This window comes from Musca autumnalis, unplaced genomic scaffold (assembly GCF_047663935.1).
Source record: "Musca autumnalis isolate F117 unplaced genomic scaffold, ASM4766393v1 scaffold_2, whole genome shotgun sequence".
NCBI lineage: Eukaryota > Metazoa > Arthropoda > Insecta > Diptera > Muscidae > Musca > Musca autumnalis.
The window spans coordinates 117,607,249-117,633,634 of NW_027411755.1; the positions used below are offsets into that span (position 1 = coordinate 117,607,249).

A 26,386-nucleotide genomic window follows, 5' to 3' on the forward strand; every position below is an offset into this window, starting at 1 on the left:
GTCAAAAACAGCTGATCTTCATACCAGTTGTCAAAATGCGTTATTGTGAATAAAATCACATACAAAATGTAAACAAGCAATTCACAGTAATGCATTATTGTGAGCAAATTTGACGTTTGACATGATTTGATGTAACACCTTCTTATTCCACCATGCCCACTAGCCAGCAGAACTAGTTGAGTACCAGAGTAAAGGCCTTGTCACATAAGAGTATTTCTGGCTTAATTCAGGCCTTAAGTAAATTTGAAAGTGACAGTTTTGCTTTGATTTTAGTTTGATATTTCCAACTATTAGCAAACATTTGAGTTGGTTTGAGCCACACATGGAGGTCTACAATTTTTAATATTAAAAGAGAAAAACAGATCCGTTTATTGGTTGTGCAAATATTTAAATATTTAAACGTTGATAAAAAATACAATTTTATTGACGTTTAGCTTTTGCGGTTCATTACACATATTTATGCAAAACAAACCAATTTTTTTTTTGAATTTCAGAGGGAAGAGGCCAGTTGTTTCTTAATTTGTAAAAGTGTTCAAATTTATAAAGGAAAACTTGGCAAAAATAGCAAAACTTTTATAGTACGTTTACATTGTACTGGTTTTAGTAAATCCAAAGGATTTAAATTGTAAATTCCATTGCACAATAGTGAAAAAATCCTCATAAAGGAGGTTAAACCGGCAAAACGCTTCAATGTAAACATGATATAAAAATCTTGCAGGTTGAGGGAACAGATCTCACTCCATTAACCTACTTTATGAGGATTTATTTTACGTATGCGTAATTGATTTGACAGGTAAAACCCATTGGATTTACTAAATCCACTTATTTGAATAAAATATGATATTTCATACAAAAAATTATAGATTTTTTTCAGTGTAGGTTTAAAGTTATTTTTGTCATATTCCTCTAAAGTTCAATTGAAACCGCTTCATGTTAGAATATTTGTTATGTGTGAAAGAGCAACAAGAACAGAAAATTCTTACAAAAATTCCGACATAAAATGTTTGGCTTGATTTTGTTACCTCCCTCGTCTTTTCTCACCTTGCCACCAACAATATTTTGCTTAGTGTTATGCAAAAGGTAGTGTTGTCCGCCACATCAACCAACACCAGATGTGAAGACCCTCCTGTAAGCTAAGCTGGGCCATGGTGTACGTAGTACCTACATACAACTTTGTTCTCTTTTTTTGCAAATAACTACAATTCCGAAAATTGTATTTCTTGCAGGGATGACTATGTTTTGCAAAACTTTTGCATCATTTTTCTTAAAGCTTTAAGTTTTCATACAAACTGCCTAAGTGGCTAGCTGGCAAGCAAGCGAGTCTTGATGTCTGCCGTTGCTTGTCACGGTTGTATGCCCCAAAAAACCTAAACCTTTGAAAATAAGGTGCGATATTTGCTGTTGCAAGAGAAGAAAAAGAAAAAAATACAAGAAAAACATAAAAAAGTAAAGTTTTTTCGTAGAGACCTATTTAAATGTTACATCATTGAAGGTTTCCTTTTTTCGTTTTATTGGTTCTATGTAGGTTGACTGGTCCTTGGTGGAAACTAGATCCTTTAGATGTCTTTAGATGTAAAGCAAACAAATTTGTTCACAATTAGTTGTTGTTTTATCTAGATGGTGCTGTTACTGAAGAAGTGAGATGTATGTACAGTGAGCGTCAAAATAATGTTTACACCTCTCCAAGTTTTGTTGATTAAATTATTACACCGACAAAAGAAAGTATCTTCTTTAAAGTTTTTTCAAAATTCAACTGACATTTATTTAAAACGTTATAAAAAATATTGTGTGTTCTTTTTTCAATTAAAAAATCATAACATTTTATTATTAAAATGTTATTATGCATTGCGAGAATTTCATTATAAAATAACAAAATGAATATCCTTAGAAATGACACCTTCAGCTACCCCACGCCAACCAAGCACAACCAACATTCGGTATGGTATGTACATACATTAGGGTTATGACTTTTTTACAACCTAATATCCCTGTATCATAGCGTGATAAGTTTATACGTAAGATTACATCAAATTTTAATTATATGGTGATTCGGTGAAAAAACACCAACTACAAAAACACAGCACATTGATTTAGCGGAAAATCTGTGTATGCCAAAAAATTATAGCGAGAACATGTGACAAGCGTTAAAAACCATTATTACAACAAATATTGGTTAAAAAAACTCAAACAAATTTGAATGAATTATTTGTTTGAAATCGTTTGTCGGTCGGTTTTTAGTAATATTTTCATGTTTGATAAATATTTTCCCAATATGACGTAATATTTTATCGACATTCGACAAAAATATGGTGATAAAACTTTTAATCAAAATTTTCGGGGTGGCTTTTTTTCTGTGAACGTTATTTTAGTTATTAGTAGAATTAAGTTAAATCATTTGTGCAACAGGGAATAATGTTTGAGAAAATCTTTTCATCTCATACAACTAAAAAAATGTTTTTTAAAATTGATTTGTGCGTGAACTTTATTTATATTTCAGTGCAACAAACGTTATTTTAGTGATTAATAGGCAAAAGTTCAACCATCCGTTTTTGAGAAATTTCGAAAAGTCATAACCCTAATGTACATAGTGTTATTATTTATTAGAACATATTTAAACATTTTTTCTCTTCAACTTAAGGAAGAGTTCTTTTCTCTGGCGTTTGTAAAGACGATGACCATTGCTTACACGCACGAAGACAATGAAAATGAATTTCTTCTTCGTCTTTTTCATCTGCGCTGGCCAGTGCCACTGTTAAATAAAAGTCCAATAGTCGGCTGGACAGTTTTATACATTTTTATTTGGGTTGGTGATGCCTATATTTAGTCCTTGACACGCAAAGCCGGATTATAACAAAGAAATGCAAATTTTTTACGATTGCACACCTCATCTTTGTCTGCTACGGCGCGCGCTCGCCTTCTTTTTCTTCTTCAAAAAGGCTTCGGTGCATCGATTTTAAAAATTTGCCGGTTTCGGTTAATTAATTTATATTATTTTATTGGAGCGTCAATGTTTAGCCCAAAACAATACGAGCTGAAGAAACAGATACACAATGAATGAAACATGGGTTGTCGCTTAAACTGAGAAGACAAAGATGGTGGTGGTGTTGCACTTGCCGTAACATAGACCCACACACTTGGGGTATATGCAACATAGCCGGTTCAAACCAACCAACATACGCTTATAATAAACGACAAATTTATATTTAATGAGCTTCCATAAAATTTGAATTTCAAGAGGAAAATACCGCCACCCCAGTATGGCCAAGAAAAGGAAGGGATTACAAGCAACATGAACATTTTGTGATTCTCCTTCATCATCATTGCAGCTTATCTTACAGCTAAATATCGCCAACTCAAAGTGTGGTTTAATCTATGCAGCAGGGTTCTTATGTAGTTTTTGTTGTTTTTTGGGTTGCAGTTTTTGTCGTTCGAATGACACAAAACGAAGCACGGCGATCAAATAATGTCTTTGTTTTATGGCAACCTAAGAAATGCTGTGCTAAGAAGACTTTTATAGTTTGAAAAAAGTTCTAAAAGGGTTTATTTATCTCTATGTTTATTCTCTTGGAGATTTTACGCCATTATTTTGTAGGCTATATCGAAGGTTGGTAGTTACTGCATATTATATTTAGGGCACTGTTGGGCAGAAATGCTCGGCCTCATACACAAAAGTGTAAAAAATACATGAGTCTCTCGCAATTTGCCCACCATTGATTTAGGGAAATGGAAACCACACAGGTTGTTGGTGAGCTTAAACATATGTTGATTTTTAAATTGCCAGTTTAGAAGGAGTAGAGAGGGAGAAAGAGTTAAGGATTAGTATAATTTTTTACCTCTCAGTACCGACTTTCACCGATAAATATAATTTAAAGTGGCACCTCGAAGTCGACTTTTGACTTCGATTACGTAGACCTACAATTCAATAATCGTTTTTTTTTCGTTTAATCGGCTTTTGTGTAAAACTTAAAACTCGATTTTCGGTTAGTCGATATTTAAGAGTGTTCCGAAGGTGTATACTCTACCATCAGTTTTGACTGTCGATTTTTCGGAAACATCGATTAATGTCAAACAGTCCAGCAACCACAAAACGTTTAGTGGTTGCCTGTTGACGGACAAAAATGAACGGCCACACTGACAAGCAACTGATCAATCAAAACTGATCGTGTTTACCCCGCTTAAAAACCAACATTCGATTTTTCCGTTGACAACCAAAAACCGGTTATGATCGAATATATTCGACCATTGCCTCTGATGTGACTACGACTAATATTTGACTAAAGCGGGGTACACACGATCAGTTTTGACTGTCGATTTTTCGGAATTATCGATAACTGTCCAACGTCCAGTCTGCCTGATGACTGACAAAAATGAACGGCCACACTGGCAAGCAACCGATTATATGAGCAAAACTGATCGTGTGTACCCTGCTTAATGGTCGGCTATAGGTCTGTTTGGAGAAATTTTTGGAGAGTTGTGTGACTGAGAGCTTGCAAATCAGCTGACTTTTAATCAGCTGTTCAATGCAAACAACTGGAAATGTTAACATTTTTGTCTTAAAAATTTTCACAATTCCGCATTTTTTTTTTGGATTTTAAAGCGCTGTGGATGGGATTACTGCTTTAAATAAGCCAAATGCAATTTTAAAATTTATGTTTTTGTTCCATTTTTCCATACATTTTCGGAAACAGCTGACTATCTTGCAAGTTTTTGCAAAATGTTGTTCGATAACTTTCGGAAATTTTTCTTGCTTGAGAGAGTTTGAGAGAGTAAAATTCATTGAGATTCATTGCTGGGAAAGTTATCGTAGACACTTTATGACTAATTGTCGACTCAGTCTTTCGAAAGTTGATTAAGAATAATCGATTATCCGGTTTTCGCATAGTCAGTAGTCGACTATGCCTTTTAGAAATTTGACGACTAATAATCGATTAACCGAAATTGACTAAGTATCCCTATTTTCTTTTCGCTTTGCTGGATTATGGCGGATGCAATTTATAGGGATGGCGCCCAACGATTGCATCCAATGGTTCCCGAGAACCTCATTAGTAGAAGCACACGATGGTAAGACTCAATCAGTCCTTCATCTTTAATAACCGCAAAAACACTGCAAAGCTACCGATTAAATAGACTAAGACCAAGGTCTAAGCAATAAATATTAAAGCAATATTAAATAACTTAAATCAAGAAGAAGATGCGCAGCACAGCACGTGTACAAGAGATAGAATTAACTACAATTTCAAATTACTACAAAACGTTTCAATTTACTAACTTCGCTAACTCCAATGGATTTGCGCTTACATTATTTTCATTTTTACAACCCGCCACAAACATTGCCGTTGTCGTTCTTTCGGGTGTTGCTGTCCTTTCTTTGTGGCATGCTAACGTCCATTTATTTACTGCAACATTTCAATTTGTGACATAATGAGTTACATTCTTAGCTGCAGCCTACACATAAGGCGGAGTGTCTTTTCTCGCCAAATAAAATTGGTGGGGGACTTGGTTATCTTTTGAAATCCTACTTCACCTGGCATTGTATTAATTACCCTTGCAGAAAATGAAATAAAATCAACAAATAAATAAAAAAGGAGGACAAACAAAACCTTAAAATCAAAAGCTAAGACGAACATTTTCACGGTGCACCTTAACTAACATTAAATGAAAAGTACTTACACCTGGGAAGTTTTTTGCGGATTCTGAAACTACAATGTTCATAGATGAGAAAAATCAGCAAACAAAAAAAAAATCCGCGGAGTGACTTTTAAATAAATCGCGGTCAAAGTTCACATTTTTGGGGTTTGTTTAGGTTTTCATGATTTTGCTTGGAAACCGCAAGTCTGGTCGAAATCGGATTAATGAAAATGTTGTAGTAGTAAAAATTCCCTAAAAGATTGGCCTTTATGATATTTTCGTAGGTTTTACCATTTTTGAAATATAGAAGTTAAAATTGGGACAATGCCCTGACTGTATCGCCTCCTTATAAAACAGTGTCATGTACGGCGCGCCCTAACTAACTTTAAATGTAAACCGCTTACACCTGGAAAATGTTCGCGAATTCTGAAACAGCATAAATCTCAAAGTTCACATTTTTAGAGTTTTTTTAGGTTTTCATGATTTTGCTTGCGATTTACTTGCGACTTTTTTGATTTTTCTCATCTATGAACATTTTAGCTTCAGAATCCGCAAAAACTTCCCAGGTTTAAGCACATTTCATTTAAAGTTAGTTCAGGCGCACAATGTTTTTCTTTGGTATCTATGTTCTGGTTTTTCGGTTTTATGTTTTTGTCTGAGTGGAATTATAGCAAGTTGTCCAGCAATAGCAGCGGCAACTCCAGTCCAATGAAAGAGGCATATGAATGGCTGGCGGCTTAATTTTTGTTTGTGTGATTTGCTTATCCTATTCATGGCAAACATGTTTTGTATTTATTTTTTAAGATTACCTAGTGCGCAGTATGCAAAATATTATCTGTGTAGCATGTTTTTCTGTTTTTTTTTTTTTTTTGAATTTTCTAATTTGGCATTCGGTCAAATTTTTGGGGTGGCATGATTATAAATTACATTACCAACCTGGTGATATGAGCAGTGCGTCTGGTAACTGTGGTGGGTGTATTTTTAGAACATGTTATTTTTACATACTGTCATATTTGTTAAATGTGGACATAATTTTGGTTCTAAATAAAGAAGTTGAATAAAATATGAGTCTGATCGGAACGATTGAACTAGATAGTGAACTATGAATTAAATTAATGTTCACTTAAAAGATCTGGAACGCATAAAGCTACTAAATCGAGTGTTTCAAAGGTATTTGCTTTCTTCCCTAATCAAAATTAAATTAGGGTATTTTTGGGAGTTTTTTGACAAAAGATTTATGGAAAGCCTCTTGTGTACTGACTACGTAATATGTTGATAATTTCTAAACAATTTAAATTTTAATTTTTACTGCAAACATAGACAAATGATCGTAAAGACAAGAAAAACTCAAAATTGTTCTTAGTCGATTTTTGGGGGAGCAACATGTAAGACAATAAACCCAAAGCAAATTTTTTTTTTGTCAAAATCAAGCGATTTAGTATGGCTAATTAGGTGGTCATCTTTTTTCGCTTTAGCCTGGAATGACTGTTAAAAAAATTAAAGGATTTTTTTATTGTTTTTATGACACCTTAAGTTATGCCACAGAACACATAACACAGTCGCAATCTCCACCGTAATAATAATATTCTTTTATGGCGGTTTGTTGTTTTCTCGACGACCACTACTATTTTTATTTATTTTTTTTTATTATATTTTTGTTTTGTTTTTTAACAAATATTACAACTGCCGCATGTTTTGTTGACAACAATCAACAATAAAAGCTGAATGAGTTGCAGGCTGTTGGGATTTATTTTCCAATGAAAAGAAAACAAATAAAATACTAAAGCGAACAAAGTAAATGATTCAGAGTTCAGATGTTCCGACGGCAACATCAGCTTAAATAAATCCAGAAAACTGAGGATTCCATCTTGGTAGAGATTATGCTACCAAACAAACATAGGAGAAGAGAGATCCAGCCAACCAAGAGGGATTCAAGATGTCATGTAAAGCGGTGCATAAAATGAAAACCGCAAGGTATATTAAAATTCAACAATAGGTCGGGATCATCAAAAATCTCAACACTTGAATTAAATGCCTTATGCAAAGCCAGCAACCATGCACACATAAAGCGATGGCACATCGAGCTCAAGGAAACCCCTCTTCATTTTCAAAAAAAGACACACAGAAAAAAATTTAAACTTTGACTCTATGAAGTTCTTAACGACTCATAAGTATGTAGACAAACATAAACAAAATAGCATCAGACAAAATACAAAATCGTTTTTTTTTTTCTTTTAATAGGCACCAAGAAAATGTCATTTCAATCTTTGTATTTTAAATGAGTCTAAAACGGCGCTATCCATTGTTAAGAGATAAGTGAGCTTTTTTATTATTCCCATCGTTTTTTGTTTTGTTTTATTAGTCCCATTTTATCAGCGTACGTAATAATACTTTATGAAAGATTTCCGATGGTTTCGTTTTCGAAATATAACCCACGTTGGTTCGTTTTGTTTACATTTGTGAGTGCGAACAAAACGAATAGTTCAAAACACATGAACAATTCAATGAATGATTCGTTTAGCTGTCGGATGTCCGACACATCTGAACAATTTCGGAAGCAAAATCTTTCAGATTTCGTTCCGATTTCTATACGATTTTTCGTAGGGGAATACCTTTAGATTTCGTTCCGATTTCGTAGAGAATGTCGGAAATAAATTTCCCCTCAAATATACCAATGTTTTACTTCCGATTTTTGTACGAATTCGGAGCGAAATGTCGGAAACAAATTTCCCTTAGCACAACAACCACCTTTTGTATGTATCTAACAGCAAGGGGTTAATTTCATTTCAGTTCGTTGTCGAAAAACAAAGTGGTTGGTTATAAAATTCGCTTATACAATTTTTAAATATAAATGCAACATATAATAATTCAAGCTAGTGCTGATAGACTCAACATATTCGTACACAGAGTTTATATTGTTCTACTATTACTACAAAATGATAACAACAGTGAAAATCATTAGAGAAACGTTTGAAATTACAATCTTCCAATAAAACATAACAAAGATCAATTAATAAAAAAGTGGCGTCAGAGAAAAATTGTTTCCTTCGATATTCATACTATATTAACCCAAAATCGTTCAGATATATTTACGAAGATTCGGAAGGTACCAACTCCCATTAAGACAAACTAATTGAATTTTAATAAATTTCAAAATATTTACTCTGATAGTATCGGCCTCAATGAAACAGGTAATGAAATGAGAAGCAACAACAAAGAGCAAGGCAATTAGAAAGTAAAACGCCCACATTAAAGGTCATTACAAACCTCTTTTTCATGAATTTTAAACAAAGTACCAAGCAAGTAACCTAGACAACGAATAAGGATATGAATGTATTTTCTGACAAGCCAATAAGCAAACAAAATTTTAACAATCGAATTGGTGGCGAGACGACATCAAGTACTCGCTCATCTATTAGTGTCGCCATCAAGTTCAATGGCTGGCTCATTTAGAGGATTAAGTATCCTTAAGACGATGAGGACAACAACAATTGCAAAAGAAACATTAGGGAAGAAAGTAAAATATGACTGTCTGTAATTTTTTGAAGCAGAGTAAGGCAATGTGACTTTCGTGAGCGTAAATTTACTGTCGCTCACCACTAGTTAGAGTCTACACAAGTTGTGAGCGAGAGTAAATTTACTCTCACGAAAGTCACATTGCCTTAATCTGATTTAAAGAGCATATAAATCAGAGTGAGGCAGAGAAAATTTTTGGGTCTCTCTTGTGCTCTCAATGAGCGTAAATTTGTTGTTGTTCACAACGTGTTAGCATCTACACAGGCTGTGAGCGATAACAAATTTACGCTCACTTAGAGCACATGGGCTCTCTTGTGAGTCACAATGCCTACCCTTGATATAAATACTCTGGCACACACACGCAAACATTCGACTGTCTGAAGCAGGGGTGCTCACATTGAAGATGTGTTTCTCCGTTGCAGACCAAACAACGACTGATGCTTACTCTCAATTTAGGCTACGGTGAAGAAATGAGCAGCCCTGGTCTGAAGTCATTTTAATTGTTTTGTTGTGACGTTTAGCCGTAATTATACGGCTCGAGCTAAACAAAATTATTTCAAAGCCATTCATTTTTGGTCCGTCCATTCATCCCCCGGTCAGTCCATCCTTTGTCTGATTCACGTGTAGGTGTTTGTTTACTTTTTAGGTTTAGTAGGTAGCTGCCTGAATGAGTGTTCATGAATGAAACTTCCCGCTGTGTGTAACACTAGAGGACAGCTTTTATTTTTTTGTAAAACTCTACGGGATATCTACCATATCCACAAGCAACGTTTACAGAAGATATCCTCTGATCATGCAGGAAAAAGAAGATCAATTGAGAAATGAAAAAAGATTACTTAAAGTGTCTCAAAGAGAGGCAATTGTCTAACCAATGAATGACAATTGGAGTATATACTTAAAAGACAGACAGGATTGTTTTCGCTTTCAAATTGTATCTCTCAATTTTAAAGAATTTGTTAGTTTTATGAACTTTAGAGCTATTGAGATTTTAGCAATCCTTATTTTGAATATTGGCGACAGTCAGACAAGGCTAGTCTGAGTGGCATTTAAATTTTGTCTTTATACTGAAGTGGCCACTTATTTTATTTTAATTTTAACCCTTTCGAGGTTTTTATGGCACCTCCCTAAAAAAATTTATTAACCTGTCTACAAAATATTTTATTTGCCACATCCGGAGTTTTGTGGTTTTGCCATAAAAACAATCATATCCCTAACGCAAAATATTGTCCTACTAAGGCTATTTCATGTTCCTGCATAGCTCCGCGAATTTTTTCAATAAAAATATTCAAGCGCACCTCATAAATTAATAGACGAAGTTTATCTGATTTTGCACCTTTTTCTTTAAAGTTCGTTTTTGGGACAAATTTCTAAAACCACAAAGTCTCAAATTCCCAACACAAAAATAGTAGTCGGAATAAAAACAACAACAAAACTATCAACTGAGCCAAGAACCTGTATAAATTTTATTTGACCAAGGTTAAACATTTCAACATCACTCGTTCCATGGGAAATTATCTTTCAGATGGTTAATTTGTTGTTTTTGATAATAAGATGATTTGGGATAATAAGATGATTTCATTTGGATAAAAAATTGTTTTACTTAATGCCAAATTCTGGAATAATTTTAAATATTGTTAGCTTTGTAGCGGAATTCTTATGTAACTCAATTTTTTTGTTAACGACAAAATCGGAAAAAATAAAACTCAAAATTGTGATTTATGAAAAATTCAAATTAAAGTTGACAACCGTGTTGCTATCGGTAAGACTTAGCACAACGTTATTTTGGTTGCTAAAATACCGACATATTTAGTTTCGGATTTTGTCGGTAACCAAAAAATGAGTTAGAGAATCCCACTACTAAGCCTACCCAGCAGTGCGATTCTCTAACTCATGTTCTATAAAATATAAACCATGGCAGAACTACCAGGTAGTGGTATCACACCAGCTGATCGAATATGAAAAGTCAAATCCCTTTATAAAAAAAATTATTTTTGTTGTAATTTCCCCAACAACACAACGAAAGTTTTGACATAACATATTCAAAATTTTACGATGCCACTACCTGGGTAATTGTGCCATGATGTAAACTACATTGTTCAGAACTTTTTATGTCGACTATTGTAACCCAATTTTGTCTTGAATAAATATTAAAATAAAAAAATTCGTATCTAGGTAGCAAGAGGTACTAGCTTAGTCGGACATAGTTATTTGTTTGGAATAGTTTCATCGAACTAGTTCCTTTCTGAACGATACCACTTTAATTTAAATATTAAATAATAAACTAATTTCTGGAATATTCCTGCTGAAATATTTCTTTTATATGAAAATTAACTCTACCGTTTTGTGGTGGTGTTGGCCCATAAACATTATTATTCTGTTTCTCCACAAAAAGTTCCATTGATATAACGCATTGTTTAGATAAATAATACTCTTATTAATAAAACATATCATATAACTTTATGTAATTTTTGGGTAGTTTAATACAACAAAAGATATAAAAGAATATTATATTAAGAATATTATTTTATTTCCATTATTTTGGTTAAGTTATAGAAACTGTTCTTATATTTTAATGTTCTTATCATATTTTTTGATTATTCGTTGTTATCTTACAAGCACACTTAAATATGCATTTGTATTTAGAAATGTCCTGTGCAAAAGCTGGCAATGACAACTAAAACCATATCTACAATATAAACCATGAATAGAACATAAATCAATGTATGAAAATATCAAAGATTTATGAAAAGATACTTATGCGATTAGAAGAGAAAATTTTTGAAAATTTTTAAATAAATTTTAATTAAGTTTTATACATTTATAAATAATGCTAATGTACTTTTCGGTAAATAATAATTAAATCGTTATAAATTATTAGTATATACAAATGATATACAATGTCTATTTGTGCATTTTATGTTTATGTATGTGTTCACGAATGAGCAAATATTAAATTATGTAAATATTTCATTTAATATCATAATTATATAATTAGTTGAATGAAATATAATGCAGAAATGTTATGCAAAGTTTTGCAAATAATGACAAGAAATGAGTTAGAAATACAGTCGAGATGCTTTCATGTTTTTGCTGTATGTTAAGGTAGCAGCAATTGTTATCTGATTATACGAGGGCTGCACGAAAATTATCTGACCTAGGCAACACCGAGTGTTGCCAGGCGCCATTTGAAATCTTCTTTGGAAAGTTTGACAGTTTTTAGCCTAGACGTACTAAGGGCAATCTGTCGTACGACCATGTGATGTGTTGTTTACAGTGACTTGAAAAAATCACTTTGCAACAAAAATGGAATTTACTCGCAAACATTTTTGTCCAAGAATTTTTCACAACTTTCGATGTGGATACTGACGACAAGAATGCATCGATCAAATTAAATATTTGTATGTCGATAAAGGACCAATCCTATAGGACTATGAAAAACCGCGATATCGCCGAGTTACATACCGTGAAATAGAGGCATCTTTGGCCGCAAAAATTGATTTTTCTCGTTAAATCCAGCAAAATTGGACAATCGCTCAAAAAAAAGACTCTTGTGGATTGTTTCAAAGAAATTGTCCATAAAATCGATCATGGTGCTCCGTACGACGTTCATAAGATCGACACAGACGACAAATCTAGGATCTATGCTTAGGAGGCCGAAACAAAGCAGGAATCGGCCGCCTGGATCTTCGAAAACGAGCCAAATAACCGAAGTTGTCTCCTGAGAAGTTCGAAAAACGAACAAGAGAAGACAAATCATTCTGCATCATGACAATGTGAACTCTCACACATCGATTCAAACCAGCGCACACTGGTCGAAACCACTGATCTAGCGGCGCGAAAGTAAAAAAAAAATCGAACTATAAAATTGCGAAATATTTTCCATTGTATCGATTACAGACATTTTGCATACAAAGGTTTTGTTTTTTTAAATGGTTTTATTTAGCTCACCCTCTTCCTGTCAACCGATTAATCTGAAATTTTGTATACACTTTGGATTTTGGTGACAATACAATTATGTTTATTCATTATCATTATAAATTCAAGATGGCCGCCGCTACAAAATGGCGGATAATTTATGTTTTATTAATCCCATAAATATGGGTATCAAATGAAAGGGCTCAACAAGCAGAATACAATATACCATAAAAAATTGAAATCCAAGATGGCGGCCGCTACAAAATGGCGGATAACGTATGTTTTATCAATCCCATCAATATGGGTATCAAATGAAAGTGCTCAACCAGTAGAATACAATGTACTATATAAAATTAAAATCCAAGATGGCGGCCTCTACAAAATGGCGGATTACTTAGGTTTTATCAATCCCATCAACATGGGTATCAAATGAAAGGTCTCAACAAGTAGAATACAATTTACTATGCAAAATTGAAATCTAAGACGGCCGCCGCTACCAAATGGCTGATAACAATTTTTTTTATCAATCCCACCAATATGGGTATCAAATAAAAGGGCATGACAAGAAGAATACAGTACACTATACAGTACATCTTATACACCCGAAAGCCATACAGTTTCCAGCTAAGTACAATTACAGGACGGCTGAAAGAAGAATGTTGCCTTTAATACTATCATGGGCTTCTACAATACATAAAATGCAGGGCAGCACTGTGGATCACGCAGTCGTATACTTAGGTGCGAAACTGTTTGAAGAAGGTCAATCCTACGTGGCTCTTAGTAGAGTAAGATCGTTGCAGGGACTACGTATAGAGGAGTTGGACTGCAATAAACTAACGGACAAGAAACCTTGCAATAATGAAGCGCTAAATGAATTAAACAGAATGCGAAATAAAAACTAAAAACTAGAAAATAACAATAGGTAAAAAAACTTTTTAAGTTAAACGGTTTTATGTTAAACATACATTGCAATGTTTAAGATAAATGTACTAAAAAATAAAAAATAATGAAATAGATACCGCAGACGGTGAGGAAATTACTTACTATTTTCTTGCTCATGGAAATTCCAATAGTTATACACTGCATGTAAATAAAAGAGATATTTCAACTAGTTTGTGATCTAACTCATAAAAAATAGTTTGGGGTCTGGAGGTACTTAGTTATATATCAATAAATTTTCAAAAAATTCAATTTTCTAGTGTTTTTATGGGTTGTACGCGCTTGTTCCATAGAGTGCATCTTGTAAACTCGGCCGAACTTGGGTTCGATTATTTTTTGGGGAATTAAATTGGACTCTCTGGATACGGAATAACAACATTTGGGCTGCAAATATTTGCAAATCTTCTGATGACTACACTTTTAAAATAAGGGATTTTGCATGAAATTCATACAAATTTAGCTGTGCATTTGTATGGGAGCTATATCAAAATATGGACCTATCTTGAGAAAATATGTGAAAGGAGGAGTTCTTCCCCCGGGGACACTATAATACCATATTATAGCTAAATATGTTAATAAATATGGAATAACAAGTAAAAATTCAACGAATCGGAGTACCATTAAAGGGGCTACATTGAAACATAAATCCGTATTGGAAATGTTTTGTAAGAAGATTTTATACGCAGTGAGAACACGGCATGCAAAATTACAGGAAAGAACTAAGAGAACGGATGAGTCCAAGTGTCGTTGGACGAAACTAGTCTTCTCGTTCAGCCCTCGTTCAGCCCTCGTATTTGGATTGAAATTTTATGTGCTTTGTAAATGTATATTCGTAAATAATACTTTAATGGCCTGTTTCACTAAGACGATTCGAACACAAATTCGTTCGAACTAATACCAAACTTCTGTTTTTTTGAAAAATATTTGAATTGTTTTTATTTGAAATCGAAAAACCTTTCCTACAACAACAAGAGCTTGGTAGTAATTCGAACGAATTTGAATTCGAATCGTCTTAGTGAACCAGGCCCTAATACTTAGCAATCTGTCAAAATTTGAGCACAATTTATGGCTTGCAGTTTTTACTTAGTAAGTCGATTTCAAGAGAAACAACAGCACTTAAATAATTTTTATATAGATTGTCTAAGAATACATATGTAACAAAACTGAATATATTAAATTTTAATTCAACCCTTAAAGTATGCAAAACCTTTGAAAGTACATATGTATTGAGCCAGACTATGAGACGTTTAAACGCCAGCGTAATGAAAATAGATTTTGTATAAAGCGTGCCAGAAAATAGGCAACATTGAACTCGATTCCTTAAGATATGCCTCAATATATAAATCTTATTTGTTAAGCTGGTGGATGAGCCGCTTAACCATCGGCGAAATCGATAACATTCTATTATCATGTCATAACGCAAGGTTTTTATTTTTATATGATTTATAAAATATCTTGTAAATACTTACTATTTGTATGCAAGTCAAGTTTAATCTCATATTTGTTGTTTTCAAATTTAAAAACAACAAGTTTAAAGTGGGATGTAGTTGAAATTGATTACTTTAGGGAATGTCAGAGAAAACTAGTTTCGTCCAACGCCACTTGGACTTATCAGTTCTCTTAGTTCTTTGTATTGAAACAAAGAACCCTTCCCCAATTTTATGACGACTCGAGCTCACGAATAAATGTGACTGATAAATTCGTTTAAATGCGAATTCAACCGAAACACCTAAAAATTTTCGTAGCCGCATATGTAAACCAAATTAACTACTCCCACTGTCATGTCGTCGGTGTCATGCTTAAGTGTTCCATACGCCATTCTTGACATTTTGAGATAAAGGTACCTTACAAGGTTTTGAACCATGCTCTTTCAGATTTTTTGGTCGGTTTTTCTCTATCTCTTATAGTTTCTGAGATATTCAGATGCCAGAATGTTCCATATCCGCATTGTGACCCAAAATATCTTGTCGTTTTGTTCCATATCCATAAAGCCTGCCGTATGGAACAAAACAACTTTGAACTTTTTAGTTCCATATCCATGTCGTTTGGCGTATGGAACAAAAAGAGACAAAAACGAATTGTTCCGCACCAAAAATGATGGCGTTTGGAACAAAAAATTGCTCATTTTTGCCAAGTTACGGAAAAGTGTGGCGTATGGAACAAATTGTTTTAAAGGACTTGGTTTAAAAACTGAAGAATAATAGTTTCTAAATCCAAATATTTTTGAATATTGTATTGTTATATGAAAACGAAAATTTATCAATCGTTTAAACCAAAAATCCCTAGTTTAAAGACAAAATTTTGATGTAAGTCCACAAAAATATACGCAAAAACGTTCATTCGACTTGAAGCTAGTGTGGACACCGACAAAAAAATTGTATTATAAGAAAAACGCGTTTAAATTTTTAATGTTACCTTACAAATGCAAAATATCAATCCGTTTTGACCGATTTTACCACAAAGAAATAGTGATAAGTGGAGGCAATCCCTTAAATAAATGTTAAGGAAACCTATAATAATGGTCCTTATTGTATTTATATGAGAAAAATAAATGTTTCATTTACGGTCCTGATTTTCCAACTCCACAGTAGCACTTCATATAAGGGAGGTGGAACACGATTGATAAAAAGTGTTTTGGTTGAAATGTGACAAAACGTGTTCCATGTGACACAAACTGCCAAAAACATGAAAAAAAGATTCCATGGAACAATTCAGCAACTTTTTGCAATTATAAAAATTGGCCACAACTTCTAGACTATCACAGATATCTGACTAAAATATACTACTGATTTTTTCCATGAGTTTAGTTAAGTAGAACTGAGCTCATAAAATATTGGATTATTGCACCATTTTTATCCTGTATGGCCTTAAACATTAACTTGAGTTTTTCTCGAATCAGGCAAATGACGTATGGAACACTTAAGCATGACACCGACGATGTGTCTCCACATTGCATAGAATGCACATAACTATTTTGATAGTTTATTTTGATTAGTTATGTGCATTCTCTTTAAATTAACCCTTAAAGTGTGCAAAACCTTCGAAAGTACATATATATTGAGCCAGACTATGAGAGGTTTAAACACCAGCGTAATGAAAAAAAAAAATTGTATAAAGCGTGCCAGAAAATAGGCAAACTTGAACTCGATTCCTTAAGATATGCCTCAATATATAAATCTTATTTGGTAAGCTGGTGGATGAGCCGCTTAACCATCGGCGAAATCGATAACATTTTTTTATGATTTATAAAATATCTTGTAAATAAATAAATAAAAATATTTTTTTTTGTGATATTGGGTCATTTTAGAAATATTTTTGGAAATATCCCACTAATTCTTATCAAGAAATCAAGGAGTTTCCTTAACATTTTGCGGTCTAACTTTTATATAAATAAATACATATGCTATTAATAAATCTTAATTAACATTGACATTAGACAACTTAAAAGCATATTTGTATTTAAAAAACAAGTAAGAACAGACTATAGTCGGACGGGGCCGACCATGTGATACCCTATACCACTATCCCTGTGCACTAGCTTTCCGGGCTAGCTGTTATAAGATGTGCATTAGAAATTTTACCAATTTTCACACAAAAGTTTTGATCAATTTAACCCGCTAAATATTATCCGATCATACCGTTGACTTGCACGCTACTTCTTCATCTCAAACCAAAACTACGTTTAAAATTTCGCGCCGATCGGACTATTATTGCGACCTACAGAGCGGCTACAAAATCGAGCAAAAATTTTGTTTTTGGTCCATTTCATCCCTTTAACATTTCACGATCATCGCCAAAAACTTATCAGTTCTATTCTGGTCCAAACCCGACCTCCATACTAAATTTCGTGACAATCGGTCCATAATTGCGGCCTCTAGCTTGATTACAATTTTTAATGGACGGACAGACGGACGGACGGACGGACGGACACACATCGCTAAATCGCTTTATCTCGTCGAGATATGAAGTTTGGTATACCACATGAGGGGTCTACGACGAATATTTCGCGGCGTTACATGAATTTTTGGGAAAACAAACTTATTATACCCTTTTCCACATTGTGGTATAGGGTATAACAAAGAACCATTTAATTCCCATTATTTGATAACACACAAATAATTAAAAGGTGTCGACCGACAAAACTAAAAAAAAAACAACATTCATTACAAATTGTGATTACTGCAATTTTATTTGGAAATTAAAGCTAATTATTAGCAACAAATTGCATAGAATTAAATTGCTAATAAAATGTCAATTTTATTTTTAATGTTGCATTAACAACAACAAAAATTCTGTTTTTGGGTGATATGACCATTTAATAATAATTATTATAGTAGCAAAAACAGCAAGAACAAGAACAACAATAACAATTCATTTTATTTTCTAATTCAACCGTATAACCATTAAAAATCATTTAACAAAACAGGTAAATGGACGGACGGACAGACAGGCGGATGGACATACATTTAAACAAATAGATTACCAGCAAAAGTCAAATTGAACTAATTAAACTAAATATTTGTAATATTTTGTTTATCTATTACATACATAAATAGAAAATAAAGTGGCAGTTGGCCTAATGTTACTAAGATGTAATTTTTATTTATAGATAACTAGCTGAACCCGGTGCGCTTCGCTACCCCGACTAAAATAAAATATAAAGGAATGGCTATAATTATATTACCTTTAATGGTTAGCATTATTTAAATATTTTAACGCATAAATATATGAATGCGTTCTCAGTCCGTTCAGCGCTGTGTATGTATTTTTGTATCTTGCAGGAGTTGACAATTCTCCTAAATCCTTTTCGACTATAAGTACTTCTATATGGGAGCTATATCCAAATCTAAACCGATTTCGATGTTAATTGGCATATCTACTTCTAAGCCAATATCGATCACATATTCCAAATTTCATTGAAATCGGGCATATATAGGGTGTTTGGTGCATCAAATACATGAAATCGGCCAGAAATTTATATGGGAGCTATATCCAAATTCTATGCCAATATCCAATATATATTCCAAATTTCATTGAAATGGGACATAATAGCGCGTTTGGTGCCTCAAATACATGAAATCCGCCAGAAATATATATGGGAGCTATATCAAAATTATATGCCAATATCCATCACATATTCCAAATTTCATTGAAATTGGACATATATAGCGTGTTTGGTGCCTCAAATACATGAGATCGGCGGAAAATATGCATGGGAGCCAAATCCAAATCTAAACCGATTTCAATATAACTGGACAAACATATTGGAGATTGTTTTTGTAACAGTTCTAAAGATATTTGCAAACAAAATTTAACTTTTTGGAGGTACGTCCGGTTTTGATTTTATATCTCCAGATCAACGCGGAATTCCAAAAAATTATATGGCCTGTTTTCTTTCCAGGCGATGTAGCAATATACCCTACAAATTTCAGGAAGTTCGGTTCAGCGGTTTTTGAGTCTATAAGGCACAAACAAACGTACAAACATTTTTCTATTTAATATATATAGATTAAGAAGACGATTTTAAGTTTTATGTTTACCTGTTAAGGAGAAAAACAAGAAGATTTTTAGTATTGTTTTACACCAGTAAAAGTTAAATGAAGTATTAATAAATATAACACTGTATTATTTAATATCAATTGTAGGGACAAAAAGTCTATAAATACCTATGTATGTAAGTTTACGTTAACTTTATTGAGTGTCAGATTAACCTAGATATGCCCATATATATTATTTTGGAAGCAAATGTGAAATAATAGCAGTATGTTTATAAGTGTTTTATAAATATTTTGAAATATGTGTTTTTAAGACCACTTTTGAACACATGGTTTTATCATATAACTGAGTGTTATGGGACACAAAATATTTGGCTTATAGTCTAAAGTCACATTTTCGGCACATAATTATCGATTTTCGATAGCAGGCTCCACATGGAGCTTGTTTTTTTCATATAATTACCAATAGTCAATCGCTCATAACGCAAATCATTGTTGCGATAGATGGCACCTTCGTAGAACTAGATCTCAAAACTCAAAAATAGTAGCTCAAAATAATGGGATCACACAGTATCCCAAGAGCTATTGATGTGTACTGAGTATATCTACAAAATAAACGGCACTTTGATAAACCTATCAAGAATTTTGTGTGTCCTATATATAGGACATTGGGCATATTTGGGTTAACTTAAAACTGTGATAGAGTTCACCATCGTCATCTAGTGTAAATATTGCACTAAGTTGATCTACATATTGCTTTCTCTTTTGTGTTAAATGATGATAGCAGAACGATGCATTTTCTGTGTCACTTTTGAAGTTTATTCTCTTTGTTGTTGGTAGGTTATTTATATGAAATATATCTAACATCATTCTTATTTTGTAGGCAAACGGCGTTTGCATTTTGTCGGGTTAACCTTCTTCAGGAGGATTTATTTAACGTTTGCGCTACGGAATTGACATTTGAAACCCAGTGGTTTTATTAAATCTGGTTAAGTGCAATCGGGGTATTACTTTCGACTTGAAGAATTTCAACTTGGTCAAACAGACCTAAGCTCAAGAAACATGTCCATTGTTATGTTTATATATTCTTCTAATGCAGTGGAAAAATAAAAAAAAATATTTTTTTTAAAAAATATATAAAAATTTTTAAAAAATTATTTCCTGTTGAACGAACGAATAAACTTAAGCCTAATAATAAGTAAAATAACGTTTATTCCATTTAAATATTGAGAAAAGGTCATGCACAAACCACTTTGAAAAAAATTTTGCTAACGAGGGTATATCACGAATATTGTCAATTATTTCATATTCCATTTCAGAAAAAAGGCTAAATTTTTTTCGCGCTACATAAACGATTTTTGATATGTAGGTTAAGAAAAAAATTCCCAGAACGAATCTGATCGCGAGCCTGTTTTTGGTCGTTGCGGACAAAAGTTATGGCGCTTTTATTTCGCTTTTTAAGAAAGAAAATATTATAAAAACGCTAATTATTTTAATGAGCACAATTGTTACAAAAAAGTTCTTTCGAAGTGACTTCAGCGAGTAGATTGCATAATATCTGCAAAATGTTACACAGAATTCGCGGAATGTACATAAAATTGATAAATTATTGAATATAAGTCAACTTTTTTCAAAATTAAGGCCCATTTAGTGGCCATAAAATTACATAAAAATTTGTTGTGGATCAAAACTTCACGGCGAATCAAATGAGACTTCAATCGTACAGATTGGTGTTATAGTTTTGATGTTACAGCCAAAATAAGCACATATTTTGGTCAAAAAAAGAATTTTTTGTTTGAAAAAATATTTTTTCATATGCATTATGTAGTAGAAAATATTGAAAAAATCTATAGGAATACTTCCTTCATTTTGCTTAAATCTCCCAACAAAATAGACGGATTTTGCTTTATTGACATTCGTATTAAAGTTTTCCCATTAGGAAAGTAATTGGGTTGATGAGGATATATCCCAAAGCTTCTGAAATGGAAACAGAGGTTAAATAACCCATTTCAATTTATATGCATTAGAAAATACGTGTAAATCGCGTAATTATAAAAATCATTTTGTCCGCATGTGATTTTCATGTACAGCAAGACTATCTATTTTAATTTATATATATTTTTCGAAATTTACATTGGAGGCTAAGATGTAGCATCGGCTGCATCCTAGCATTAAAAAACCTATAAAATATCGCTAATTTGCGCAAAGTGCATACAATTTTTGTCCGCATCCGATTTCAGTGTCCACCATGAAAATCTACATCGATATATATCTATTTCAAGGCGATCAATTAAGAACCGTGGATGTAGCATCACACACTATTTTTTGGGATAAAATGAATGTAGCTCCCTTATCATTGAAGTTTTCAAATCTCTGTTTCCGCTAAAACGAAGATGCTGTACTAGTTCTTTCATTGCAGTGGAAACGAACCGCAGAAAATGCGATAAAATACGCGATATTTCCAAAAACAATTTTGGATGATTTTTCTACTTTGGAATTTCTTGTAACTCGCGTTTTAGTAGATGGATTTTTACGGGGAATGATTTGTTGGATCAGGAACGTAAAAAACTAAAATGTGCAATCAAGAACGGAGAAATCGATTGTTAAAATTAGGCCCGAAAAATATGATTTTTAGAAAAATGTTCGCACAAAATTTTCGCATTTGGATGCAGATTTCTATGAAGCTGTGCAGACTACATTCACAATATTCGTATCAAATAATTCAGAATCGCAAGTACTACAATCCTATATATGGTTTTTATAAAAACCTGTTTGTGGAACGAAAGTAAAAGAAAATTTCAAAAAACACTGTAAATGTGGCTTCAAAATGTCAGCATCATTTAATGGTAGAAGCAGACGAAATTTTGAAAAGTAATACATTAGTGAGATGATCCTTATTTAGTTTGCTTCTGCTTTTACTTTGACAGGAAACTCGAGAGAAGTGTGGTTTACTCACAAATCGAGAGATAACAAAAAAAGACATGGTGGCTTCAACCCATTTTCACCAATTTTTTAACATAAATGTAGCTACAGCTTCCACGCAAATTATCTTTTAATGCCAATAATTTTTTCCACGTCCAAAAACATTTCATTTTATCCAAAAGTATTTAATTTGTATAATATACAATCACGAGTCGCGTTTTCTAAAAGGGTAAACCTTGGCTTCAGATTTGTTAAATTTTCAAAAATATTGGTGATATACACTTTCATATGAGCAAAATGTGCCTCAACGAAAAATGGTTTTAGACCTCAAGTATGTTTGGACGAAATCCGTTTCAGACAATTTGGAGTTGATTTAGCAATGTCTGCCCGTCTGTCGGTCTGCCTGGTTGGAGCACACGATAACTCTCGAACGGATTAAACGATTTGGTCCAAAATTTCGTAATATTTTGTCGGAACTTAGTTTAAGTTCAAAGATGGACCATATCGGTCCACTCCCTTATGCGCACGAGAATTCTCGAAGGAACTTGCCGATTTGTTCCATACTTTGCACATCGTAGTATTTCTACCAGGCATAGATAATTTTTGAATACGGGGCACTCCTTCGGTTACTTCCACACAAAATTTCGGAAAAGTGCATTTTAAGACCTCCTGTCGAATCGTTTTGTTTTTTGTGGTAGCAACTTGTATTCGTTGCCCCCATTACAACGGTTCAAGTTTTTTCAGGGGCAAGTTCATACTTCCCGAGAAAATCACCCGAAAGCTGTAAAAACCCGCTATGACACCATGTGTAGTGGATAGAGCGCATGATTACTCTCTTATGTTCAAAAGCGATATCTATCGAGGCGAATGACTCCCAAAATAAGACCTCCCCCTAAAAACTTTTGAGTTTTAATCCAAATCCATATTTTTTTTTTTGGTAAAAGTATTTCAACTCACACAGGATGAGGGTATATCCAAAGACATAAATACAACTAAGACTAGACAAAATGCATGCAACAAAAAATGTTTACGAAACTTTGTATTGAAACATTACCCTTAACAGGTTGCAGTTAATTCAAAATCGCAACCAAGGAGGAACATTTCATGTAATGGTATCAGAAACGAAATTTATGAATTCAAGGATCAATTCAAGGATAATTCTATGTCAATTGGATCGGTAAATTCGGTTAAATACGTAAAAATGTATAAAAGAAAAAAATGTTTTATCACCATATCGTAATATAACATTTGGTCTGTTCCTTTACTTTTAAAAATGGTAACAGTGGCAAAAAATGGCAAAAGTGTCGAACTGCTATCATATAAATTGTACGCTTCATAAAGTAATGGAACACTTTGCGGGTAAAAAGTGGAAAAAACTGGTATCCTGAGGCACGTAAAGGAACACGACTATAATGTTAAATTCAAAAGCCATTCACTGAAGAATGATAGCAAACAAATGTCTTATCTTGTTGTATTTATGTCTTTGGTATATCTCTGTCGGCAAAGCCGACTGATACTTTTTTTTTTTTTGTTAAAAAATTATTTATTTTCAATTCAATATATCCGTTTATAGTGACTTCAAAAACTATGATAAATTCATATTTTGAAATCATTTTGTGCGTGAGGTTTTTTTCACCGAATCACTTTATAATTAAGATTTTATGATACAGGGATATGAGGTTGTAAAAAGTCACAACCCTACGAATATATATATATTTCACCATTGTTATATAGGACGTGACAAATGTGTATGCGTGTTTATTGTTGACCTGTTGGTATTTTATTATTTGTTGATGTTAGCTTGCTTTAGTTCGAATAAAAAACAAGTTTATTTTATTATTTTTAAATTTTTAAATTTAATTTCGACTGCCGTCGATAGTAATCCTCAGGTATGTTCTACTATAAAACAATATACAATAAATACATAATAAGAAATTACAACACAGTGGATTCTATCAAATCCAGTTATATGCAAACGCACTATTATAAATTACATTCCTATAAATATGTTCACAGTGGTCCGTGCCATTCTTTGGTCATTCGGGTATTTTTTTTAACATTTTATTATATGTAACATTTCTATTGTAAAACAGTGTTTGTAATTATTACCTTGCTTCTATATGTATATGTCCAATATGAAATGTCGTGCAAACTTAAATATACCTTCATATTTTGGTTTCGTCCCCATTTCATTTTATCATATAAACTACATTGCATTTGTCTTCTTTTTAAGATTTGCTTTTACTAGAAACTATTGACTGTATTGATAAATCTCTGTGCAGAAGTGGACTATGCCTAAGTTTACTAAGTTTACCAATCTGTTATTAACTTTTGTCTTATGAGAGAAGAGAAAATCTATGGTATTTTGCCGACGGCAATTACAAAATTGTTGACAAAACAAAAATATTTTTTGTACTTACTTATCACATCATGTCCATGACAATCCAAATCCAGGTTATGGTTCATTACCAATGATGGTTGTAATCCAGTTTGATTGCGATTGTGCAGAGGACGCTGGTGAGTCAAATGACCACCAATCTCTGTCATTACCATACAAGCCATGTTTAAGAAAAGCGTTGGTTTGCAAATAAAAAAATGGAATTTTTATGGTTTCCGCAAATTTGCCGCTGATTCCACTTTATAGACAATTTTTAATATTTCAAAAAAGAAACGTTGTTTGTGTTTTTGTTTTCTTTGAAAATTTGTATTTTTCTTCTTGTGTTTGGTTTTAATTTACTGGGTTTGAACTAAAACTTTGTTTGCTTTTTTTTGCTGTTGTTGTTCGTTTTGTTATCCTTTGAAATATTCCTTTTTTAGTTTTAAGGCGCTGTGCAAAGATTTTAGGAGGAAGACGAAGAGGAGTGTTTAAGTGTGTGTTTTATTTTGCGGTTTTTGATTTTACGTCGTCCTTCTTTTCTTTTTTATTAGTGATTAATTTTTATTTTTCTTTTATTGCCAAGCTGGCGTTTTTTGGTTGTTGTTTGCATAAAGTTTTCATCACTTGACATGTGTCACTTTTGTTTGCCAAATTTTTCAAACCTGGCTAAGAATTTTGTTATTTTTATATATCTGAACATCAAAATAATAAATTCGAAACTTTTTTTTCAGTCGTTGGGATTTTTAATTTTCCTTTGCATGTGGGGTTTCTATTGTTTTAAAAATCCACTTGAGAATCTAGGTGGCGAGGTTGATGAAATGCGCGATTTACGGAATTCACAATAAACTTAATCGGGAGAGATTGTGTGTGCGAAGTTCATAAGACGAATTTTGTTACCGGTCTGCAACCCAGCACAGATGTAGCGTTAGAGCGCAGCAAAGTCTCACGTACAACTAAACCGGACTGGCAAGTACGCAGTGGGTTGTTGTTTTTTGCCTTACATACTTTCAAGTCTTCTTCCCCTTACTAAAATGAGACATTCAATAAAATAATACCATACCTAACATAACCTATGGTAGTACACTAGAGGGAAAGAGACCGGAATAGCAACATCGCTATTCCTTGCTTGTTGGTGGTGTGTTAACATCGTTTTTCGAAATTACCTATGGCTGGCCTTGTTGTTCTTCTTGACAAGAATTCGAACAGGGGAAGTCAAGGCAGGAATCTTAACTACTGTCATCTCTTTTCCTCTATATAACGTGCTCTTTCTACTTCATTAAAAATCTAAATAATTGCTATGCACTTGTCGCGAGAATCTGAGCAACGAAAACTCTCCGAACATTCTTATGCTCAACCAAACACAAAGAACAGAGAAAACATTGGAGAGGTTTTGTTGAGTTTTTATTTGTTGTTTTTCTTCCTTATTATTCCTTGTAAATGGCGTTTCTGTGGACCAATCGTATGATCAAATAGAGCATGCGCTTGCTATTCCAGTTTCTCCGGGAAATTGTCCCTCCTTCCAATTAGCCAAGAATACTAGTTGTTGTTGCTGCATGCAGGCTTTCTTCGTCGGCCTTAGCAAAATTTTGAAAAC

General features: G+C 33.2%; 1 protein-coding gene across 2 annotated transcripts in view; it reads right to left on the reverse strand.

Annotated features, from left to right (window-relative positions):
* Nucleotides 1–25,771, reverse strand: part of LOC141394513 (insulin gene enhancer protein isl-1-like) — a 57,785-nt gene extending 32,014 nt beyond the window's left edge. The window contains exon 1 of one of the 2 annotated variants that reach the window (XM_073969050.1): nt 24,836–25,771. In XM_073969050.1, coding sequence (XP_073825151.1) covers nt 24,836–24,977 — 142 coding nt within the window. In that variant the 5' untranslated portion in view covers nt 24,978–25,771. The remainder of the gene's footprint in view (nt 1–24,835) is intronic. The other variant, XM_073969051.1, reaches the window with a different exon arrangement.
* Nucleotides 25,772–26,386: the final 615 nt, after the last annotated feature.